This window comes from Fringilla coelebs (assembly GCF_963513975.1).
Source record: "Fringilla coelebs genome assembly, chromosome: Z".
NCBI classification, from domain to species: domain Eukaryota; kingdom Metazoa; phylum Chordata; class Aves; order Passeriformes; family Fringillidae; genus Fringilla; species Fringilla coelebs.
The window spans coordinates 76,905,084-76,924,009 of record NC_140031.1 but is presented as its reverse complement, the minus strand read 5'-3'; the positions used below and the strand labels follow the sequence as shown (position 1 = coordinate 76,924,009).

Sequence of the window (18,926 nt, the reverse complement as noted above, 5' to 3'; positions counted from 1 at the left end):
GCAAAATAATTTTTTTTTTCTCTTAGAACTAAGCATTTATCAACTTATAGCTCCATTGCACCAGCAAAACATTTAAAAATATATCTTAGTAATAATTAATTGCAGCCTTCTGTAAAGCTGCTGGCTTTGAAACACAATTGCTCAGCCTTTCCTTTTCTTCCTTTCCTCAACAGGTAGCAGTGAAGCATTAGTCATTTAAAAATCAGACAAAGGGTTTTGATGCATATGGGGAAAAGAGGAGGGTTACAAAAATGCTTAAACATGTCAGAGTGCCATGCCACTGTAGGAAGAAGAGGTAGAATATTAGAGAGACTGCTGCAAGAAGTAATTAATAGTAACAAAAAAAGAACTTTGCAGCAGGGCAAAGAATTAAATATTGCAATTTATTGTAACTGATTGACCTACCTGAGTGTCATCTTTGAAGGAAAGGAACACGAGTAAGGTCCAGGTGCACACCAGTAAGCACTCTGATTGCAAGGACACAAAAGATATCAATGCCTGCCAAGTCCTCAGAGTAAAACAGTAGTTCAGTCACAGGGAAAGAGCAATAAAATGTGTTCATTTTTGCCACATGGCTGGTGGAGGGAGAGACCCTGCTGCAGAAACACTGCTGTGACAAAAGGTCTGACCACATCCTCTTGTCTCTGTGTGCCCATCCACTGCTGAGAAATTGCTTGCCCATTTCTAAGCACCAGAATGTCCATAGGTAATGAAGCTTTCAGAGAAAAGGCTGACTGTTGACATCTTTCAAAATCAAGGGAAACAGGACCGTGTTTTTCAAAAGCAGCAAGAAAGGGACCACAGAATGTTCAGTGTCTCAGAGTTAGGCTTCTCTGAGGCTTTGTGTTTACCCTGGGATTTTCTGGGTTGAGAAGTATTGTAGAAAAACAGTTCTGTTCTGTCTAAGAATAGAATTTTCTAACTAAAAGAAGTTACTGCTGTTCTTCTAAACCTCACAGCTCTCCAACTTGCAGTTTACCTACAGTGTTCACTAAAAAACAATGTGGATTATGTACTGATTTGCTTTGGAATTGGGCTTCCTTTTTTCTCACTTTTGCATTGCTTAGAGTGACATCTTTTAAAAACCTGACAGGTTTGGTTTCTTACTGAGATTCTCTCCCAGGAGGCAGACTGATGACCAGAACAAAAGAGATGAAAGTACTGCCAAAAATGTGTGAGAAAGGAAAGGAGCAGATTTGGCAAGTGCTTTCAGCATGAGGAAGGTGAGAGAATGAGGAGCTCTCTGAAGAGCTGCTCTTCGTAACCATGCACACTCTAGGAATTTATTATAAGGTTTCTGTCTCTGGAGAGATGTTCCCTGAACTTGCAAGGCAGAGATCCTCAGAGGAAGAAAACAGTTTCCCCTTTGTTTAGCCAGATAGGATCCCAGCAGCTTTAAGATCTGTCTGATGGACATCTTTTTCACAGATTTTTTGGTCTTCTGGAACAATGATGCAATGAGGCAGTGGCTTGTGGATTATAGAACAGCTGGAGAATTGGTAGCTCCTTTCTTTCAAGGAACAGTCTGGGAATCATCTTCTGAACTAGGAAGATGCACAGGGTATAAAAATAAACAACCATTCATTGGGATGAGAGATTGTACACGGCACTGCTCTTTCACTCCTTTGTATTTATATGTCAAAGTGGGCAAAAGTCCTCAACTTCTTCTACCTTGAACCCATCTCAAAGACACTGCTGAAAATGTCACCCAATCTGTCATTGGTATCCATAGGTCTGCAGTCTGAGAATAAGCAAAGGGAAAGTAAGAGCTGAGTTTTGGTGCTTTTCTCTTTGTACAGATCTTTGTTCCTTTTGTATTTTGCTTTACCCTAGTTCTCATTTTCACCTGATTCTCCCCTTCAGTTTTCAGAGGGATGCTTGCTTTTCCCCCTACAAAGACACATTAGAAATCAAAATATACCTCAGCATCTCCCTGTGAGCAGTTTTGCTGAGGTACCACGTGAAGATACCAGAGAGCAATCATGAAAAGCATTCTGAAAAGATTTGTAAGTCTGTTGTGTCAGAATCCTGTGTCCTGTCAGGATCTGTTGCTTCTCCACACTTGGACAGTAAATTGTCCTGACACCTCTATGTAAGTGAAAATAGTCATTAGATTAAAAAGCCTTTAGAGTTCATGATGGATTTAACAGCTTTTATGAGCCATTTGTACAGTGAAAACCCATTAGTCAGTGAACCATTATCAGGGTTGAGGGGCAACTTGGAAGCTGTTTTAGCCAAAGGCAGCTTTTCAACTTTCCAGAGCAGTCCCTCTATTGGGCATTTTTGGAGGACACAGATACATGGAAATAAAATGCATGTGTGCCAGTCAAATCAATGGTTTTTTATGGAATGAGTGTGGTACTTCAAAGCAAAATAAGCTGCTATATTATTATTCTGGTTGCTGAAACTAGGCAGACAATGAATTATGACAAGATTTTGCATTGTTTCTAGTGGACTGGGTGACTCATGTCAGTGTAGTCCAGGTTAAGAACTGCTGTCAGAAAGAATCAAACTCAAGGCAGCCTTTCACAGAAGAACACATCTTGTTCAAAGTTGGAAGGGCAAATTCAACACCAAGTTCTGATTAAATTCTTTGGACTTGCTCTGAGTTTTTAGGACTTTCCATTACTTTGCTATATGCAAGTATTTGAGCAGGTTTCATGAATTTGGGTGCTTCTGGGGCTGGAGCAGACCAACAGATCCAGAGCATAGTTTAGAGGAGCAAACCCTGAATCCTTTTAAGCTCAATTTGGACTCCAGTTTTTTGAGAACATCTTGGCAGATATTTTCTGTGTTCTAATCTTCTTGTGGGCATGAGGTGGAAAGCACTCCTCCTGCATTTAGAAGAAGCAGTGAAAAATATTCCAATTCCTCCTACCAAACAAGCTCTTCCAAAGCAGCTGTTTCTAGCAGTGGCTGTTCACATGAAGCTGTTCACAACTTCTGTTGAAGTACAGAAGTTTTTGCTGGTGTGTTAGGTGCTGGATTTCATGGAGTCAGTAAGAGCTCTCCTAACAAGTCCTGGAGATGATGCCAGCATTTTGTGCTGTTTGTTTTAGGCAAAGGCTGGATAGGCATGACAACCAGTCCTGGCAGTGTAACTAATTTTCTGTCAGTCCCAAGGGTTCACAGGTATTTTCCACCTCAGTATCTTTTAGTTTTCTCCCTCTCTCTCAGCTTCAACATCACATCTTTCAGCTTGGGGAAAGCTGTGTAGGGCTGCATTGAGGGCCTATTCTTGTCATTAAAGGTGCTGTATTACTGGTGCTGGTACACACCTGGAATTCTAGGGTCCTTGAAAAAGCTGATTCTGCAGATGTCTTGATGGGGAGATGAGGAGACAGGTCAGGCAGGAAAGAAACAAAATGCTCTTGATTTCTTTTAATTTAATACCAGAGGAGTCAAAATAGATCTCTGCTCTGCTTCTGTTGCTAAAAAAAAAAAAAAAAAAATCATTCTGAACAGATGCCGTTTTAATGAAGACTTTTATGTTAAGAAAATTACTTAGTCTCCAGGAGAATTTGCAGATCATTTTAAGGTGTTATGTGCTGGAAACAGCAGTTTCCTGGCTGTGTGCAATTTGGAACTGGGTAGAGCATTAATGCCACCTGCTGAAAAGCTTCATGGGACCTGCTCAAGGGAAGATAAAGATGCTATACTTGTGGCTTGGAGTCTTTAACAACACTTGGTAATGGTGATGACATTCTTCAGGTGCTAAATAAAAATGCAATTTCTTAAATCTGGTATATTCTCCCTCTTGATAGGTGGAGGTTTAATTCTCTTCCCCCTTGTATAAATCTCATTCTTTATCATTTATCATCATTTATCTGAAAGGCCCCACGTCTCAGACCCCACGTTTCTGGGGTCTTAAAGGAAAATTGTAGTTCTCAATTTTTGTTAAGAGAGGAGTCCTGATTTTCCTGCATAGAAGATAGCCAGTGATTTCACAGGAAGTTCAGAATGTCTGGATTTATACAGCTGTTTGAGAAACACATTTTATTTCACTATTGTTTTTTGGAAGTTGATTTTTACCATAACAAAGATCTGCATGTACCTGAGAAAAAGATATTACATGAAATACAGAATATGTATTTGATGGACAGAAAAAGTGTGGGACACACCATGAAGTCCCAGATACACAAGGGAAAGCTGGAGAGACTGGCCCTAAAAGCAAGACCTACATAATTTTACAGAGTAGTTTGCTACGGTAACAGTCAAGCAACTTTCTGATCCCCATCTTTAAAGTGCATGTCTTCCAAATGTTGCTTAAAGTCCCAATGTTACTGTGTATTTAAAACTTTTTTTAATGCCTCTTAAAAATTCCAATCCTGCAATCAAGTGGTGATGTGAAAATCTCAACTTTGGTTTAAAAGAGCTAGCTAAATTTCCAGCTTCTTATTGCAGAAAGAAAAATTTACTAAAGCAATTCCTATCAAAATTTTTGATTTCTGTCTCTTTGCACTACGCATACAGAGAGACTGTGGATTGATGTAAATTGCACTGATTTTAATCCAGGAAGGTCAGACCAGGTTCAGCAACTTTCGTGCTATTAGTGAGCAAAGTGGGTGAGATCACAACGCGCCAGGATCTGAAACCAGCCCTGAGTAAAGACCCAGGAGCAGAGCCAATGCAGTGGAAAGCTCTTCCTTTTCAGCTCTGACCCCTTCAGCCTCCAGCTCACAGCTAGATCAGCTTTCTGACAGAAAACCTTTGTGAACCACCTTCAATAAGGTTTGGGGGGCAGGGGGAATATTCTTTTTGTTGTTCGTTAATGTTGGAAAACTAACAAGAGAGAAAATCCTACAGACATTAACTCCTGGATTCATACTTTGTAAGTAACAATTACATTATCACTGTGGTTGCTTTTATTTTAGAGTCTGTGGAGGGGGGAAATGTTGCTGTTTAAAGTTGCCTTCTGGAAACACCTCCTTTCTCCAGGTCACTAGTAAGGTCAGAGTGCAAACATGGAAAAGTTGGATGCACGATCTGATGTCAAGGAGCAGCTGATGCTTGTGAACAAATACTCACTGAGAGGGATGAAGCCACCTATTCTTCCTGCTTATGATAATCCCCTTTGAAACTGCTGGCTGCAAATTTGCTGGTCTTAGAATCATTTTCTCCTTTTTCAAACTATACAAACCACAGACAAAGACTTCTTTCAAAAGTCAGGATGAAGACACAGTAGATTATTCACCAAATGACCTGAAATTCCAGCTATACTTAAAAAAAATGAGATAAAGTTGTGAAAAATACAGGGGAACCCCCAAATATATTAAAAACATAAAACATTATAGGCTCTGCATGGATGTTTGGTAGTGTGGCATTTGGAATTTAATGTCTCATTAATGCCCCCTGCTGATAAGCCTTCAAAATCTCCTTTGAATCAAGCTCAGAATTTGATAGTCTTCTGCATCAGTACATCCCTTATATTAAAAAAAAAACAAAAAACAACAAAAACCATCTAGCAATCCAGCATATATCTCATCATAACTGCGTTCTTCTTAAATAGATCACACCACATTAATCCCTTCTGCTCTTGGTTTAGTTTAAGGTCCAGTTATGTAGTACAATTGGATAGAATCTAAATGTTAAAGGAGAAAAAGGATCTTTTTATGATGATTTCATATAAAAGGAAATTATTTTAATGAAATACAACTTGCCAAAAAAGAGAAATTGCAAGAAGGTGAGCAGATATTCAGTGTTCTTTTAGGGAACACTGAGTCACAAAATCATTGATGTTGGACCCTAAGACCACTGAGTGCAACCCTTAACCCAGCACTGCCAAGTCCACCACTAACCCATGTCCCTAACCCATGATCCTAAATGGCAAGACTTTTCATAACTTTTATGGTCAATTTTATAAGTTAATAAAATATATATTTAGTATTTATTTTTACAGAGGTTCTCTTTCTAATAGCAACACAGGTATTACTTGATTCCACAAGAGAGAGGAGGATTCATTTCCTCCCTCTTCAAGCTGTGGGAAAAATGCTTTTCCTCTGCTGTCAGCGGTTAAAAAGACACTCCTGTGCTTTTCCCAGTTTCCATCACCTGTGCTGCTGTGTCTTTCCTTGGTCCATTCATCTCCCTGCCTCTCTGAGGTGCACAAAATCTTGTGCAAGTGCCCACAGCGTTGGCTGGCCACCTGAAGCTTGCAGGGATGTCCAGCCCTGCACGTCATTCCCTCTGAGGAGGGCGAGAAGAGCTGTGTTGTCCCTCTCCAGCATCAAAGGATGAGCTTTCCTCAGACAGAGCTGATGTAAAGAGGCAGCCCAGCTCTTTGTGGTGCAGTGAGAGAAGGCTCAGGCTGTTTCAGACGCAGTGTGGGTGGATGTCCCTCCCTCCTTCAGGCTGACAGTTCCAGCCTGTGATCAATCTGTGGATTGTGCTTACCTGTCAAAGAAAGTAGGCTTAAATTTATTACATAAGAATCACCTCTATAAAGTAAAAATCTTTACATGAAAAGGCTGAAAAACTTTGTTTTAAATTGAGAAAGCTAGAGCAGTGTATAAAGTGCACTGAGTTATATAGTTTGAGGTAATCAAGGCTCTTCATACTGTTGCTTATTTTATTTTCTGCAAATGAAAAGGTTGTGCTGGTTAGAGCGTTTTTATGCCTTTATGTCTGTTGCCATTAAGAGACTTGCACTGCTTTAACTGCACAGTTAGAGCTGGAGAAATCTGGATTCTTTATGTGGGTGAGCTCTTAGGTAGCATTAAGCTATTGCAGTGTAGCACCTCACCATTCTTCAAGGACCATTATATAAAAAAGAAGCTGAAAGAGTTTTTAACCAGATGTCAGTATTTTTAGAGGTCATGCTACTCTAACAAAATAACTTCTGCTGAAATAAGTGCCTTAGGAAGACATGAACTCCTTTTTTTTGGTCTGAGCATGTTTTCTTCGGCCATACAAACCATACCTAATCCATACTTAATTGCTAAAATGGTGAAATAAGACAATAAGTCCATGAAATGGACTTGTAAAAAGCTCTGCAGAGAACTGCTTTGATTTCTACACAGCTCCAGCTTCAAAAGCCTGTGTGCCTTAATAAACCTCTCTGCCTCCACTGCCCAGCTTGTGCCTGCACACTGAATGGACTTCAGAACTCCTGTAACAAAGCCACATCCTGTGCTGGGCTGCTGCAGAAAAGGTTGCTGTGTGCCACAGTTGCATAAAAAACCTGATATCAGAATCAGTTATATAAGGTGAGGGAGAGAGAACACCTTGGCAGTGTAGAAAGAACATTAGATTTCATATTTAATCCAACAGTGTAAAATAAATGGTTATTCAGCATAATGAAATCATTCTCTTGCATTTGTTTTACCATTACGTAGAATTCTAATAGAGGTTTGTTTTTTTCTTTGTCTCTTCCATTAAGCAGAACAGTGTTATGACTGTGATGAACAGTCCTGTGTCTATTTTTTTTTGTCCTTGTGGTTTTGCAGTATTTTCATAAAAAGTAAGTGATTTGCTGCATTCAGTTTATTGGCAATAATAAAAGATTGTGCAGGCAGCCTGATCCTTATAATCCATTACAAACATTAATTTGCTGCAGTTGCAGTCTTCAGGAGCCTTTGCTGTCCAATGCACTTCTCTTTCCACAGGCCTGGGTGTGCTGCACAAGTGTGAAGGTGAAACCTTTAAAGTTGAATCACCTGTGATAAAATGGCACACAGCAGATGCTTCACAAGCTGCTGTGGACCAAGGCTTTGCTGATCCCCAAAGGGCTCATCCTGCTAATTCCCATTAACAGATAATGGGGAACAAGCACCTGCCACCCTCACACCTCAGTGTGAAATTTCAGCTGCTGGCACATCTGGATCAGATGGGCTTCTAATTAATGGTAGTCTTCATCTTCTTGTTATTTGTAAATATGAGTTTGTCTGAAGGTGTGTTCAACATTTCCTTACCACTTGAACGCTCCACTGTGTGAAAATGTAGATCCTTCTGAAGATGTTGTAGTAGGTTTTTCAGAATAGATGATTTCAGGAGCCCCGAGAAGAATTCCCAGAGAGAATACTGAAAATGTCTCTGCAAAATAACTGTTTCAAGTCAAATTATCCAAATCCACTATTTTCTGGGAGTCTGCAATTCTTCTGCGAGAAAGAAGTTTGATTATTTAAGAAAACAAAATATAACTAAAATATTTTTTTTCTTTATGTCAGCCCAAGCACTATGAGCTGAAGGTTGGTTTACTAAGCAGAGATCAGCTGGCCACGAGTAAATACAGCCAACACATGTAAAAAACATTGATCCAGCATGAGTTTCTAAGGCCTCATCCTAATAAGGATACTTCAGGAAGCAGATGTGGTACTTCTTAAACAGTCTTGATCTGCTTTTAGATGGGCAGAAGTGGGTCTTCGAATTTAATAATAAATGTGATTTGTTCCAATTTGCTGTGCTTCTAACATCCCTCTGCTGCAGCTGCAAGACTGGAGTTCCCATCTCCAAGGTAAAATGGGCTCCCTTGATAGAGAGACACCTGGACCCATCCCTGGGGTGCATAGTTCAGTATTTCTGATATTTTCCAGCAGAGAGCACAGACACACCTTCACAATTCCTTTCAGCAGTGACTCAGGAGTTATTTCAGGACACACAGATGCCATGGATGTTGGATGCTCCCCTGTGTCTGTTCCAAGAGTCATGCTCTCATCACCTCTCTCAGAAAAAGAGCACCAGATTGTTTCAGGTTTTGCATAACAGTGGGTCACTAGAGTTCAGGCACAGGGGGAGGTAGAAATATGATCAAAATGGGTGGAACTGTGAGCCCCAGCATGTGTGTCAAGGGTTGAAAATGCTTGTGCAGGTTTGTGGTGCTCATGAAACTGTGGCAGTTTCAGTTAAAGAGGTGAAAACCACTGAAATCTGGTGGAAACAAACTGAGCAAGGGCATCAGTAGAGATCTCAATGACAACCCACTAAGGAGCACCACATGCAAAATACTGGTTTGACTTCATTCAGGAGAAACTAAAAAGTCATATTTTATGTTGTGTGCAAGAACAGTTTTTCAGTTTTCAGTCATGCACATTAGAGGTGCTGTAAGATATGTTAAGAGTAGACTGTGGGAAGGCTGGTAAGCTGAAAGAATTCACCTATTTATGTATAAATAGCAACAATACTAGGGGGGATTCAAGTTTACTCATATGGACTTGCAATATTCCTTATATAGTGACAAAACACACAGCAAAAGGAGATTTTTTGCAGTGGCTGTGTGCCTGTCTTGCAGGACAGACAGGTTGTATGGCTAAAGGGTACACCAGAAATTTTTCCAGCGTCTTCCTTTTCTCCATGAGTTTCTTGCTCCTCTGTTAAGAATTCTGGGGAGTCTTCAGTCTAGGCTGATCAAAATTCTGTCTCCCACAGTACCTTCCCTCTTCCAGTATTTATCTCTGTCTTTTACAGCTTTATGCCCCTTTCCCTTTCTTGCTTACTTGCAGGACAGGGGCTTCTTTTCTGTGAGTAACAGTATTTTAAAAAATTTTCTCCAATTTGTGGAGGATACAGGGAAGTGCTTTGCAATGAATTGTGAGAGTGCATACAGTGTGGGACTTCAGTACCTGGAGGCACCTGGAGGTGCAGTGATTTTATTTGGATGTTAGTGCTGAGTTTTGCTGTCAGAGACTCTGTTACAGTACAGAGGAGGATTTCTGCATACACACCAGTACTAGAGACAGTGTAACTAACTGTGCTGCTTACTCCAAAGATCCTCTTTCTTTATACTCGGGACACAATCTTTCATTAATACCTGATTCACTCTACACCAAAAAATTACCCATTAACCAGAGAAGATTGCAAGACTTGCTTCCTATTTCTTAAACATCGAAGAAAGTGTTTTTTGGATGCAGAGAATGCCCACAGGTCAAAGTGGAGCAGGGTGTGCAGTGTCAGGGAGGTCTGTAAGAGCAGAACCAGTGTGGACTCTTGGAGCAGGGCAGAATTTAATGTTGTGTCAAGGGATAGATCTTATGTGCTACATAATTAATCCATTTAAATGACTGAGGGAAAAACACACCCCAGTTGCTTAAGATTGATTTAAATTCAGCAGGAATTTTTAAATGGGAGTGAGTCAAACACACTATTTTTCTTAACACTGTCATGAATGAGCTTCTAAGAATCAGGATCTAAGCATATGTACCATTAAGTCTTTTCATGTGGAGATTATTGACTAATCCAAAAAAATTTGGTCCAGAAGAAAGATAAATCTTGGCTCTGCCACAGGCTCTGCTGTGACCTGGGGGCAGTCATTTTATCTCCTCAGCTTTTGTCCCCTCTCTGTAAAATGATGATAAGAGCATTTTCTTAACTCACAATGGAGCAGTGATGATAAATATTAAGGATTATGACATGGTTAAACACTGTGCTAATGGAGGCCATTAAGCACCTTAGACTTATTAGCAATCTTCTATTCATTGGCTGCCTTTCTGAAGTTATTGAGCATTTTTAATTTTTCCCTAAGTAAACTCAAGGAAACGAATTAATAAGGATTAATAAATAAACCCTGCAAAATGTTAAACTGCATTGTGTTTTCTGAATTACATAATGGGATCTTCTGTATCTTTAGTTTAAATCAGCCTACCTGTTCTTCTCTGCTTCCTTCAGAGAAGGAAGGTTTGGAAACCTGAAAACAGGGAGAAAAGAGTACAAAATTCAGGCTCACTGATTTGGACCCTGGAGTGCTCATAATCCAGGATGCCTACAAGGCAGCCCTGCATCTGTCCTTTATCCCAGCACCCAGGGGAAGTTCACTGCCTTGCAGGGAGCCCTCCTGTCTCTGACATCCCTGCTTCTGGCCACTCTGACCCCTTCTTGCACTTGTCATCTCACTCATGTTAAACACATATTAAAGAGTTACCATCTGGAAAGGAAAAAGGGAAGAGAGAACTAAAATAAGTTTCTGGTTGCATTTTGCTGAGAAGCCGCTTGAAGAAGTGAATACTCAAGATGAGGCACAGGAAGTTGCCACCCAGAGGTGGTCAGGTCTTCACTGACTGTAACAGCAGCAAAGTGATGTGGTAGTGGCTGACTGTGCTTTCTGTACCTCACATCATCCCTTGGGGTATGGCAAGGTCTGTTCAGCTGGAGGTCAAATTTCTGCTGCCTGCTGTTGCTGTTTCAGTGAGATGGTGGATGTCACCTACAGGATACGGTGTGTCCACAATTCAAATCTCTTTTCACAGGTTATATGTTTTTGGGTTTTTTTTTTTTCATTCTCAGAAGAACAAAACACAGAAACACAGGGAGTGAGAACAGAATTGGGTTCATTACTGGGGTGTCTCGAGACCAGGCTGGAAGGTGTCCCTGCCCATGGCAGGCAGATTGGAATGAGCAGAGCTTTGAGGTCCCTTCCCACCCAAAGCATTCTGTGATCCTGTGATTTGTGATATTCTAGGTCAATATCAATGTTGAGTCAGTCAGTCAAGAGCTGTATTTTATATGCAAGAGGGGTTTTTGTGCAGCACTGAGTCAGCATTTGACAATGGAAAGGTCAAGGTTAGTTGTGGAACTGCTGTCTAGAGACTGCATTTGGGATAAGTGACATTTTCCTCAAAGCACCTTATTTTTTGTAAAGCATTCTCTTTTCCATATGACACCCAGAGGAGGTTAAAAGTTCAGTAACCTGCTTTCTCTGTCTTCCAGTAAGAGGAGGAAAACCAGCTGTCTGTTGTGTCATTTATTATTTATCATTTACCTATGTGTAACAGCTGGGGCTGGCAACCTGAAGTATTTCTGGGAGTATGTTTGGGATAGCAAGGGTGAGTCAGATTGCTTTTGACCACCCAGGTCATATGAGGTGCTGGAACTGAGTTAAAAGACCTCCATATCCAAGCATCCTGTAATCTCCAACATGTTTATCTGGGCATGTCAGGTAGAGTAGTGATAGTGTTAATTAACAAAGCTGAGTTGCCCAGGTTGAACAGAAAATCTATAGCTGCTGAAGGAGTTAAATTCAAATGTAAATTAACCCCTGTGTCCTTAGTTGTGGGACTGTGTTGGTACTCACAGAGGTTGATGTGAGGATCTCTGGGGAATACACAGATAGCAACATCTTGCTTTATGTTTGTTAAAAGAATTTATTCTGGGCAGGTATGTGGTCTTGAAAATAATGCATCTACAAAATGAGATGGTGAATTTGAAAGGTAAAAAATGGGGAATGGAATGTCACGACTATGCCTTCACTGTGACATTCTTTTAAGTCTGTCTTACAAGTGAGACAGGGGGGTTGTGAAGACTCCATCCTTGGAGATGTTCAGAAACCACCTGGGCATGGTCCTGGGCAACCAAATAAGGTGTCCCTGCTCGAGCACAGGAGGGGAGCTAGCTGACCCCCAAAGGTCCCTCCCCACCTCAACCACTTAGGGGTTCTTTGGTCTTCTACTTTCATCAATTACTAATCTGATTTCATTATTTTTTCTTATTTTAGTCCAACTCTTACTCAAATATACAATAGCCTTAATGGCTGGCTATGTGTGCAGAGATTTGCCAGAGGACTGCATTAATAATTTCAAGTGTATCTTTGAGATGGAATTGCCAAAATTAATTTTCAGAGGTCTTACAATAGTCTTGCAGCAATACAGTTCTGATGCAGAGATCCTGGAGGCAAAATACTGAAACCAGGACGTGGTTATTCCACCTTTTTCTATGGTGTGGCTAGACAACTGGTATAGTTAAACTGACAAAAATAGTTGAACAGTGACAACTTCTGTAATTGTGGCACTAGTCTCCATAAAGAGGATTTTGAATCAGGTTCTGTAGTCACAATTTAAAATCATAGGATTTGAGTTGGAAGGAACTTCTGGAGGCCAGCTAGTCCACCCCCTGTGCAATCAGCAGGAACACCTTCCACTAGACCAGGTTGCTCGAAGCCCAGTGCAACCTGACCCTGAACACTTCCAGAGATGGGGTATTCACACATCTCCTGGCAATCTCTCTCCTTTTTTTACTGCCTTCATTGTAAAATACATCATCCTTATGCCTAATCTGAATCGACCCTCTTTTAGTTTTAAAACCATTACCCCTAAAAAAAAAAAAAAATAAAATCCAGTTATAAATCAATATTACTATTTTGGTCTTGGGTGAGGACTGTGATGTGAGATTTTCTTTGCAGTGTGGCAGAGGGAGAACAAGAATTAGTAAATCTGCTTATTTTCATGAGGTGGGGTTTGGGACACCTTTGGTGAGGCTGTGGTGGCGTGTTGCTGAAGCAGTGTGGGAAGCTGATACTGTGGATATATACAAAAAAGTGGATTGCTGAGCTCCCAACCAACCCATTTAGGAGCCATGAAGTATGAAAAGAGAGACCAGAAAGGCTCCTTGCAGTTCATATCTGTCATATAAATGCAGCTTCAGACTCAAGCCAGTTTTTTCAAACGTGGCTCTGGTAGAGTGGGTGAGTCAGGCAGAGCCCTGAAGTCCCCACAGGTTGCTTGGAGATTTCTGAGTAGACTTCTAAAGCTTTACTCATAAAGAAGCAGCTCCAGGGAAAGGTGAGTGACAGGAGAGAAGTCTTCCTCTGGGTGCATCTTCATCTGGGACGCACAGAGGGCTGGTCTGAATTAGCACAACATGCACGTTCTCCAGCACGGGCTTGCAGCTGCGGCAGGGAAGCGTTTCGGCTTTAGCTTCCTCCAGGCTTTGCAGCAATCCTTTCCCACTCCCCTGCCACTGAGCACAGGTTTTTCAGCTGTGGCTGCTGCTGCTCCTGCCACGCTGCCATCGATCCCTCCTGCGCTGACACTCACATGCCCTCTGAGCTGTCACAGCTCCCGTCCCCTGCGCCGCGCCGCGGACACGCTCCCATCTGAGACGTTCATTGGCGTCGTTTGCCAAAAGGTTTATGTAACAGATGTTGCAAAGCAAAGGCACAGAAACACACACACACACGCTCACACACCATGGCAGGGGTTGTCAGAGTGACGGTGGAGGGAGGATGGTCCACAGGACTGGAGTAGCTCGCAGGCACAGCTGCATCTGTTCAAAAAGCAACTAACGCCTCTCTGTGACTATGCTTTATTTTCAGCTCGTCATCATGGCTGGGACTGTTCTGCTCGCCTACTACTTCGAGTACACTGACACTTTTCAGGTGCATATCCAAGGCTTCTTCTGCCAGGATGGCAATTTGATGAAACCCTACCCTGGGACGGAGGAGGAGAGCTTCATTTCACCCCTCGTGCTGTACTGTGTGCTGGCTGCAACTCCGACGGCGATTGTGAGTACAGGAATTATCTGAAATCCCCACGACCGCTTCATAAACAATAACAATAGTGCTGTGATATCTTTGTCCCCTCGCCTCTCTGCTCGGCTGTAATTGATTTACACTTAGCAGGATCTCTGTTTTGCCTCAGCCTAATATGATCTTCATCAGTTATCTCCAGAAGTAATTATTCTGAGGTAATCACAGTGCAAGACTGAGGGATAGAGCTTGTTAAGCCTTTTACAATAGCTTGCTTACTTCACTGATTAGTTGTGAATTTCCTGGGCTCCAGAGAGGCTCTAATGCAAAGGTTATGTATTACTGGAAATAAGAAAACAGGATAAAGCTGAAGTAAAATCCAGGTCAGATGTGCAGTATATCCAGGATTATTTCCTGCTATATTAAAAGGACTGTTGAATGGCCTTAAAAGGCTTAGATGAGGAGAAGGATGCTAAATACAAAGAAAAATATGAATGCTGTTTTCTTTTTTTTAATAGTTTCTTTATTTCCAACAATCATTAAACTTTTATTTTTACCTGATTTTATTCACTATTCAGCCAGTAAACTGCAATGTAGCTTTTGTATGCAGATGAAAATATTCAACTAGCAGAGTACATACAATGTCAAACAATTTATTGCAGTCACTGGTTAGCAAAACTTCAGCCCTTTTCCATTTTCACACAGAAAGTTGCATATTTCACCAAGAGCCCCAGTTTTGCTGAATTTGTAATTATATTGATAAATTCCTGTCAGATTCTGTTTATGGACTTTTGTTTCATTTCTTTCTCTTTATTTCTTCCCTGTAAGTATTTATTTCTTATATTAATTTTGCTTTTCATCCCTTTCAAAAGTTGATTAAAGCTGTACATTACATATTTATTTTTAAATAGTGAGGGCTTCACCATAGTCGGTTTTAAATTTTGTTCTGCAGTAATTTTAGTGCATCAAATCATGTTCTTGTCACAGACTGTGGTAAGAAGTGTGAAAGGGATCTGCAGAAGGGGCTATAGCCTTTGGTACAGGACACTTTCTAGAGACAACCAGGTGTTTTGAAGTGGATTACATCATAAGTTTATGAAAAACGTGTACAGTAACAGAGTTATTTTATGTATTGGATGTTGTTGCATGTCAAGGCTTTCATTTTACTTTCTGCTGCAATGACAGATTATTTGAAAATTAAAAAAAACAAAACCAAACCCCTACATTTTGGACCTCCCGCATCAACTTAGTGCCAGTGTTGAGGGATGTAGCATTCAAAAGTGTTTTCTGTAAAGGTAGATGGAGGGTCACAGCCATGCCTTGATTCCAGAGCAATGACATTAGTGGGTGATTGGTCCCTTGATTACTGATAAGACGTTGGGTAATGAGTGTTGCTCTTTATTTGGATCTTCTATTTAAATCCTCGCTCTGCCAAAATTTTATGGTAACATTTCAAGTTTTGCTGCCCTGGATCAGCATTTTCTTTGCTTTTTAGTAACCCAAGAAGCTTTTCTTAATTACTATTCTTTATGAGAAGCTGAGTTGGAGTCTTGACTTGGCAGTGCTGGGTTAATGGTCAGACTTCACAATCTTAAATCCTTTTTCCAACATGAGAAGTTCTGTGAACCTCTGAAGAGGGTTTTATTTGTAATTTCCATAGCCCATGTTAAAAACAAAGAATGAAAGGCTGTAATGAATGCCAGGTAAGGCTGTTGGGTGCTGAAGAGACCCTCAGCTCAGTGCTGTGTGGAGCTGGACTCTGTGAGCTAACCCATCCCATGCAGACTGTGCAGGAATGCTGGCCTGGGTCCACAAGGACAGTCAGGACCCTGGGTGGATGGATCCAGGGCTGGTTTAACTGGTAAACTCTGCCTCTTGGGCTGTGCTGTTGCACTGGACACACTGCTCCACGCAGAGAAGGCATGGTCAGGGTCAGCACAAGGCTCTTGGCACCGTGCTCAGCACCAGTCATGTCTAGGTACAGCCTCAGGGAGACAGCAGGTCAAATTTCCCTGGCAAAATATTTTTATTTCCACTTTTATTGCAGTATTTATTAATGCATTGTTTAATCATATTATTTAATTAGTTGTATAGTTATATTGTATTATTCATGCATAATTCAATTATTTAATGTTCTGTTACTTAATGTTGGGTTAATCTTCAACCAGGGCATATGTCAGAGGTTTTCCTGTCCTCCTGACTGGTGCTGATCACAGGGTGTTTATAGGAGTAACTTAATTTTATTTCTCATTCCCACCTTTTCCTGAAAGACCTTCTTCTCTTTGCACAGTATTTTCACACTTTGCTTCGGTTTGTAGCTGACTCTGCAGGCCAAATTTTGGCAACGGTCATCCATAAAAAGATTATAAATGAGACAGAAAGTGAGCTGGGATTCTCCCTAAACTCTGTACTGCCCTTCCCTTCTGGTTAGTCCATTCAGAGTGTGAATATCCTCATCTGTCATGCTGTACCCAAAGGGGTGCTGCCTCTCACTCAGCCTGCCCACAGCCTGGGAAGAGATATTTGATCCACTCGAATGTCCCAGGGATTTCAGTGCAAGGAGCAAATGCAGGCATTTCTATTTAGATCGTGACAATTTGTACTCTTTAAAAAAACCCTCCAAAAACCCGCAGACAAACAAAGGAACCCACACAGCTGTGCCTCGTGGGAGGGAGCGCTGTGTGCATTCACTGTAAGTTAAGTTGGAGCTTCATCCCTGCACTTTGCTCCCAGGAGGAATCACCAGTGTTGTGCAGCTCCACCACCAAGACATGACTTAAGTCGAAGGTAATGCCATTACCTTTGCAATTGCTTGTTTCTCCTCTCCACAGCCCTTACTGCTTCACTTCCTGATGGCAGAACGGCTGATTTGGCAAAGGGCTGGTTTGATGTGGCAGCAAATTTGATCTCTCTGTGTTGCTTTCACATTACCACTGTCCCAACACCGCGTGACAAGAGAGGAGTGATTGCTGGTGGAAGCCAGCAGCAGTAAGGTGCCAGCTCATAATAAAATCTGGAAGGGCTTCTGGAGCTGTGGAAGGTATCCCAGGGGTCTGAACAAGCTCCCTCATCTGAGACACAAGCAGCACTGAGTGCAGCCCTGTGTGCGTGGGTCTGGGGAGGACTCAAAGCTGTGATTTCAGCTTTGAGGTGTTGCAGTGCTTGCAAGCCAAAAGGGAACATCTTTGTGAACCTAATGGAATATCTTTGTGTCTCTGTCATTTGGCTACGACACTGGGCATGGAGAAAACGAATGCATGTGTTTTATTTCTGAGAGCACTTTGCAGAAGTGCTGCTGTGGCTTGGTACCTCTGTATCTGCCTTTCCCTGCACTTTTAGTGGCAAAATAAATGTGCCTGGCCTGGTTTTATACAATTTTATCCGTTGCTTTTGAAACGTTTCTCTAAAAATATTCTGGGATGACTCCACCACATTCATCAGTGTCCCTGAAGACTAGCTTTCCTTGTTACGAGGTTACTGCAAAGCAGCCAATTCCCCAGCTGGCACTAAACAATCCTTCCAGAGTTCAGCACTGCTGCCTGCTCTGCTCCATCCAATGTGATTTATCTACCCACCCGAGAGAAGCAGAGAGGCTTAGGAACAGAGCCAGCTCGCTGAAATGAATACTGAGCAGTGGCAGAAAGCTTCAAGGGCACTGTTCTCACTGTTCTTCGTTACCTTAAAGTGAATAGAAAGTGCCACTACCATTTTCACACTGACTTTAGTTTCTTTCCTTCTGTTTCTGTGTGGAAAGTAGCAGCCTAGGTGGAATCTGTTAACTGTCCAGTGCTATTAATTTGTGCAAAGGAGTATTTGTTTTCAGATAATGCTGAAATCAGTCAAACTGAACCAGTCTGATTATGAACTAGAACCTGAATTACAGTGTTGATCTGAAGTAGGAGGAAATTGTTCCAGCTTCTCTCTACAATCTGCACTGACCTCTCAAACTTCAGAAACATCCTTCTTCTCAATGGTTCTCCTATTCTGTCTCGATTCCTTGGCTTTGGCTTAGCACAGCCATGTTACTACAGCGATTTATTTCTGTAAGGGAAGCCAGGGAACCTCTGCCTGTCGTGGCTGATTCCCCTGTGCCTGCCCAGCTGCAGACGCTGGGAAAACCAAGAACACCTGAGGCAGCTCAGAGCTCTGTTACAGCAGCTCCTTCCCAGCTTCTCCAGGCAGGAATCACCCGGCTCTGCTGCCGTGGTGCTGCCAGAAGGCACAGCCAGCTGTGCCACAGCCTGCTGCCCCCACGCTCCACCCTGTGCTGGCAGGGCTGGCTGTCCCCGGTGCCAGTGGTGACTTGCCTTCCTCTCCTGGAGTCTGCCAGGGCTGGTGAGGTGGTGAATGAGGAGCTGGGATACCAAGGAGTGAGGAAAGGTGTGCCCTGTGTAAGTGTTTGTATTCTGCTGTTTGCACACCATTCTGGAAGAATTAATACGCTCTCTTGGTTTGGTGCAACACTTCCAGGCACTTCTGCTGACAGTGTCTCTGGGACCCTGTTTGTGACCCTGTTTCCTCCAGTTTGTGAGGAGCAATGCAGCCTTGTGGAAAATGTGTATTCTCTTCATTAGAACTTCAGTATCATTATTTTAATCAGTTTTACCGCAGTGTATTAGGTTTTTGAGCACAACACTAAGACAGTTTTGGGTTTTGAGCAGGCTACAATATAAATTTTGCATTTCAACACTTTTGACTTAAAAAAGAGAAAACAACAAAGCAATTTTCTTGTTCTGGAAAAGTACTTGCAACTGTT

General features: G+C 41.8%; 1 protein-coding gene across 1 annotated transcript in view; it reads left to right on the top strand.

The window, feature by feature from the left end:
- Positions 1 to 18,926, top strand: part of PLPPR1 (phospholipid phosphatase related 1) — a gene marked incomplete at both ends in the record, with an annotated part of 60,924 nt that overhangs the window by 16,751 nt on the left and 25,247 nt on the right. The window contains one exon of the mRNA XM_084224942.1: positions 14,018 to 14,206. Within this exon, the coding sequence (XP_084081068.1) occupies positions 14,018 to 14,206 (189 nt within the window). The remainder of the gene's footprint in view (positions 1 to 14,017; positions 14,207 to 18,926) is intronic.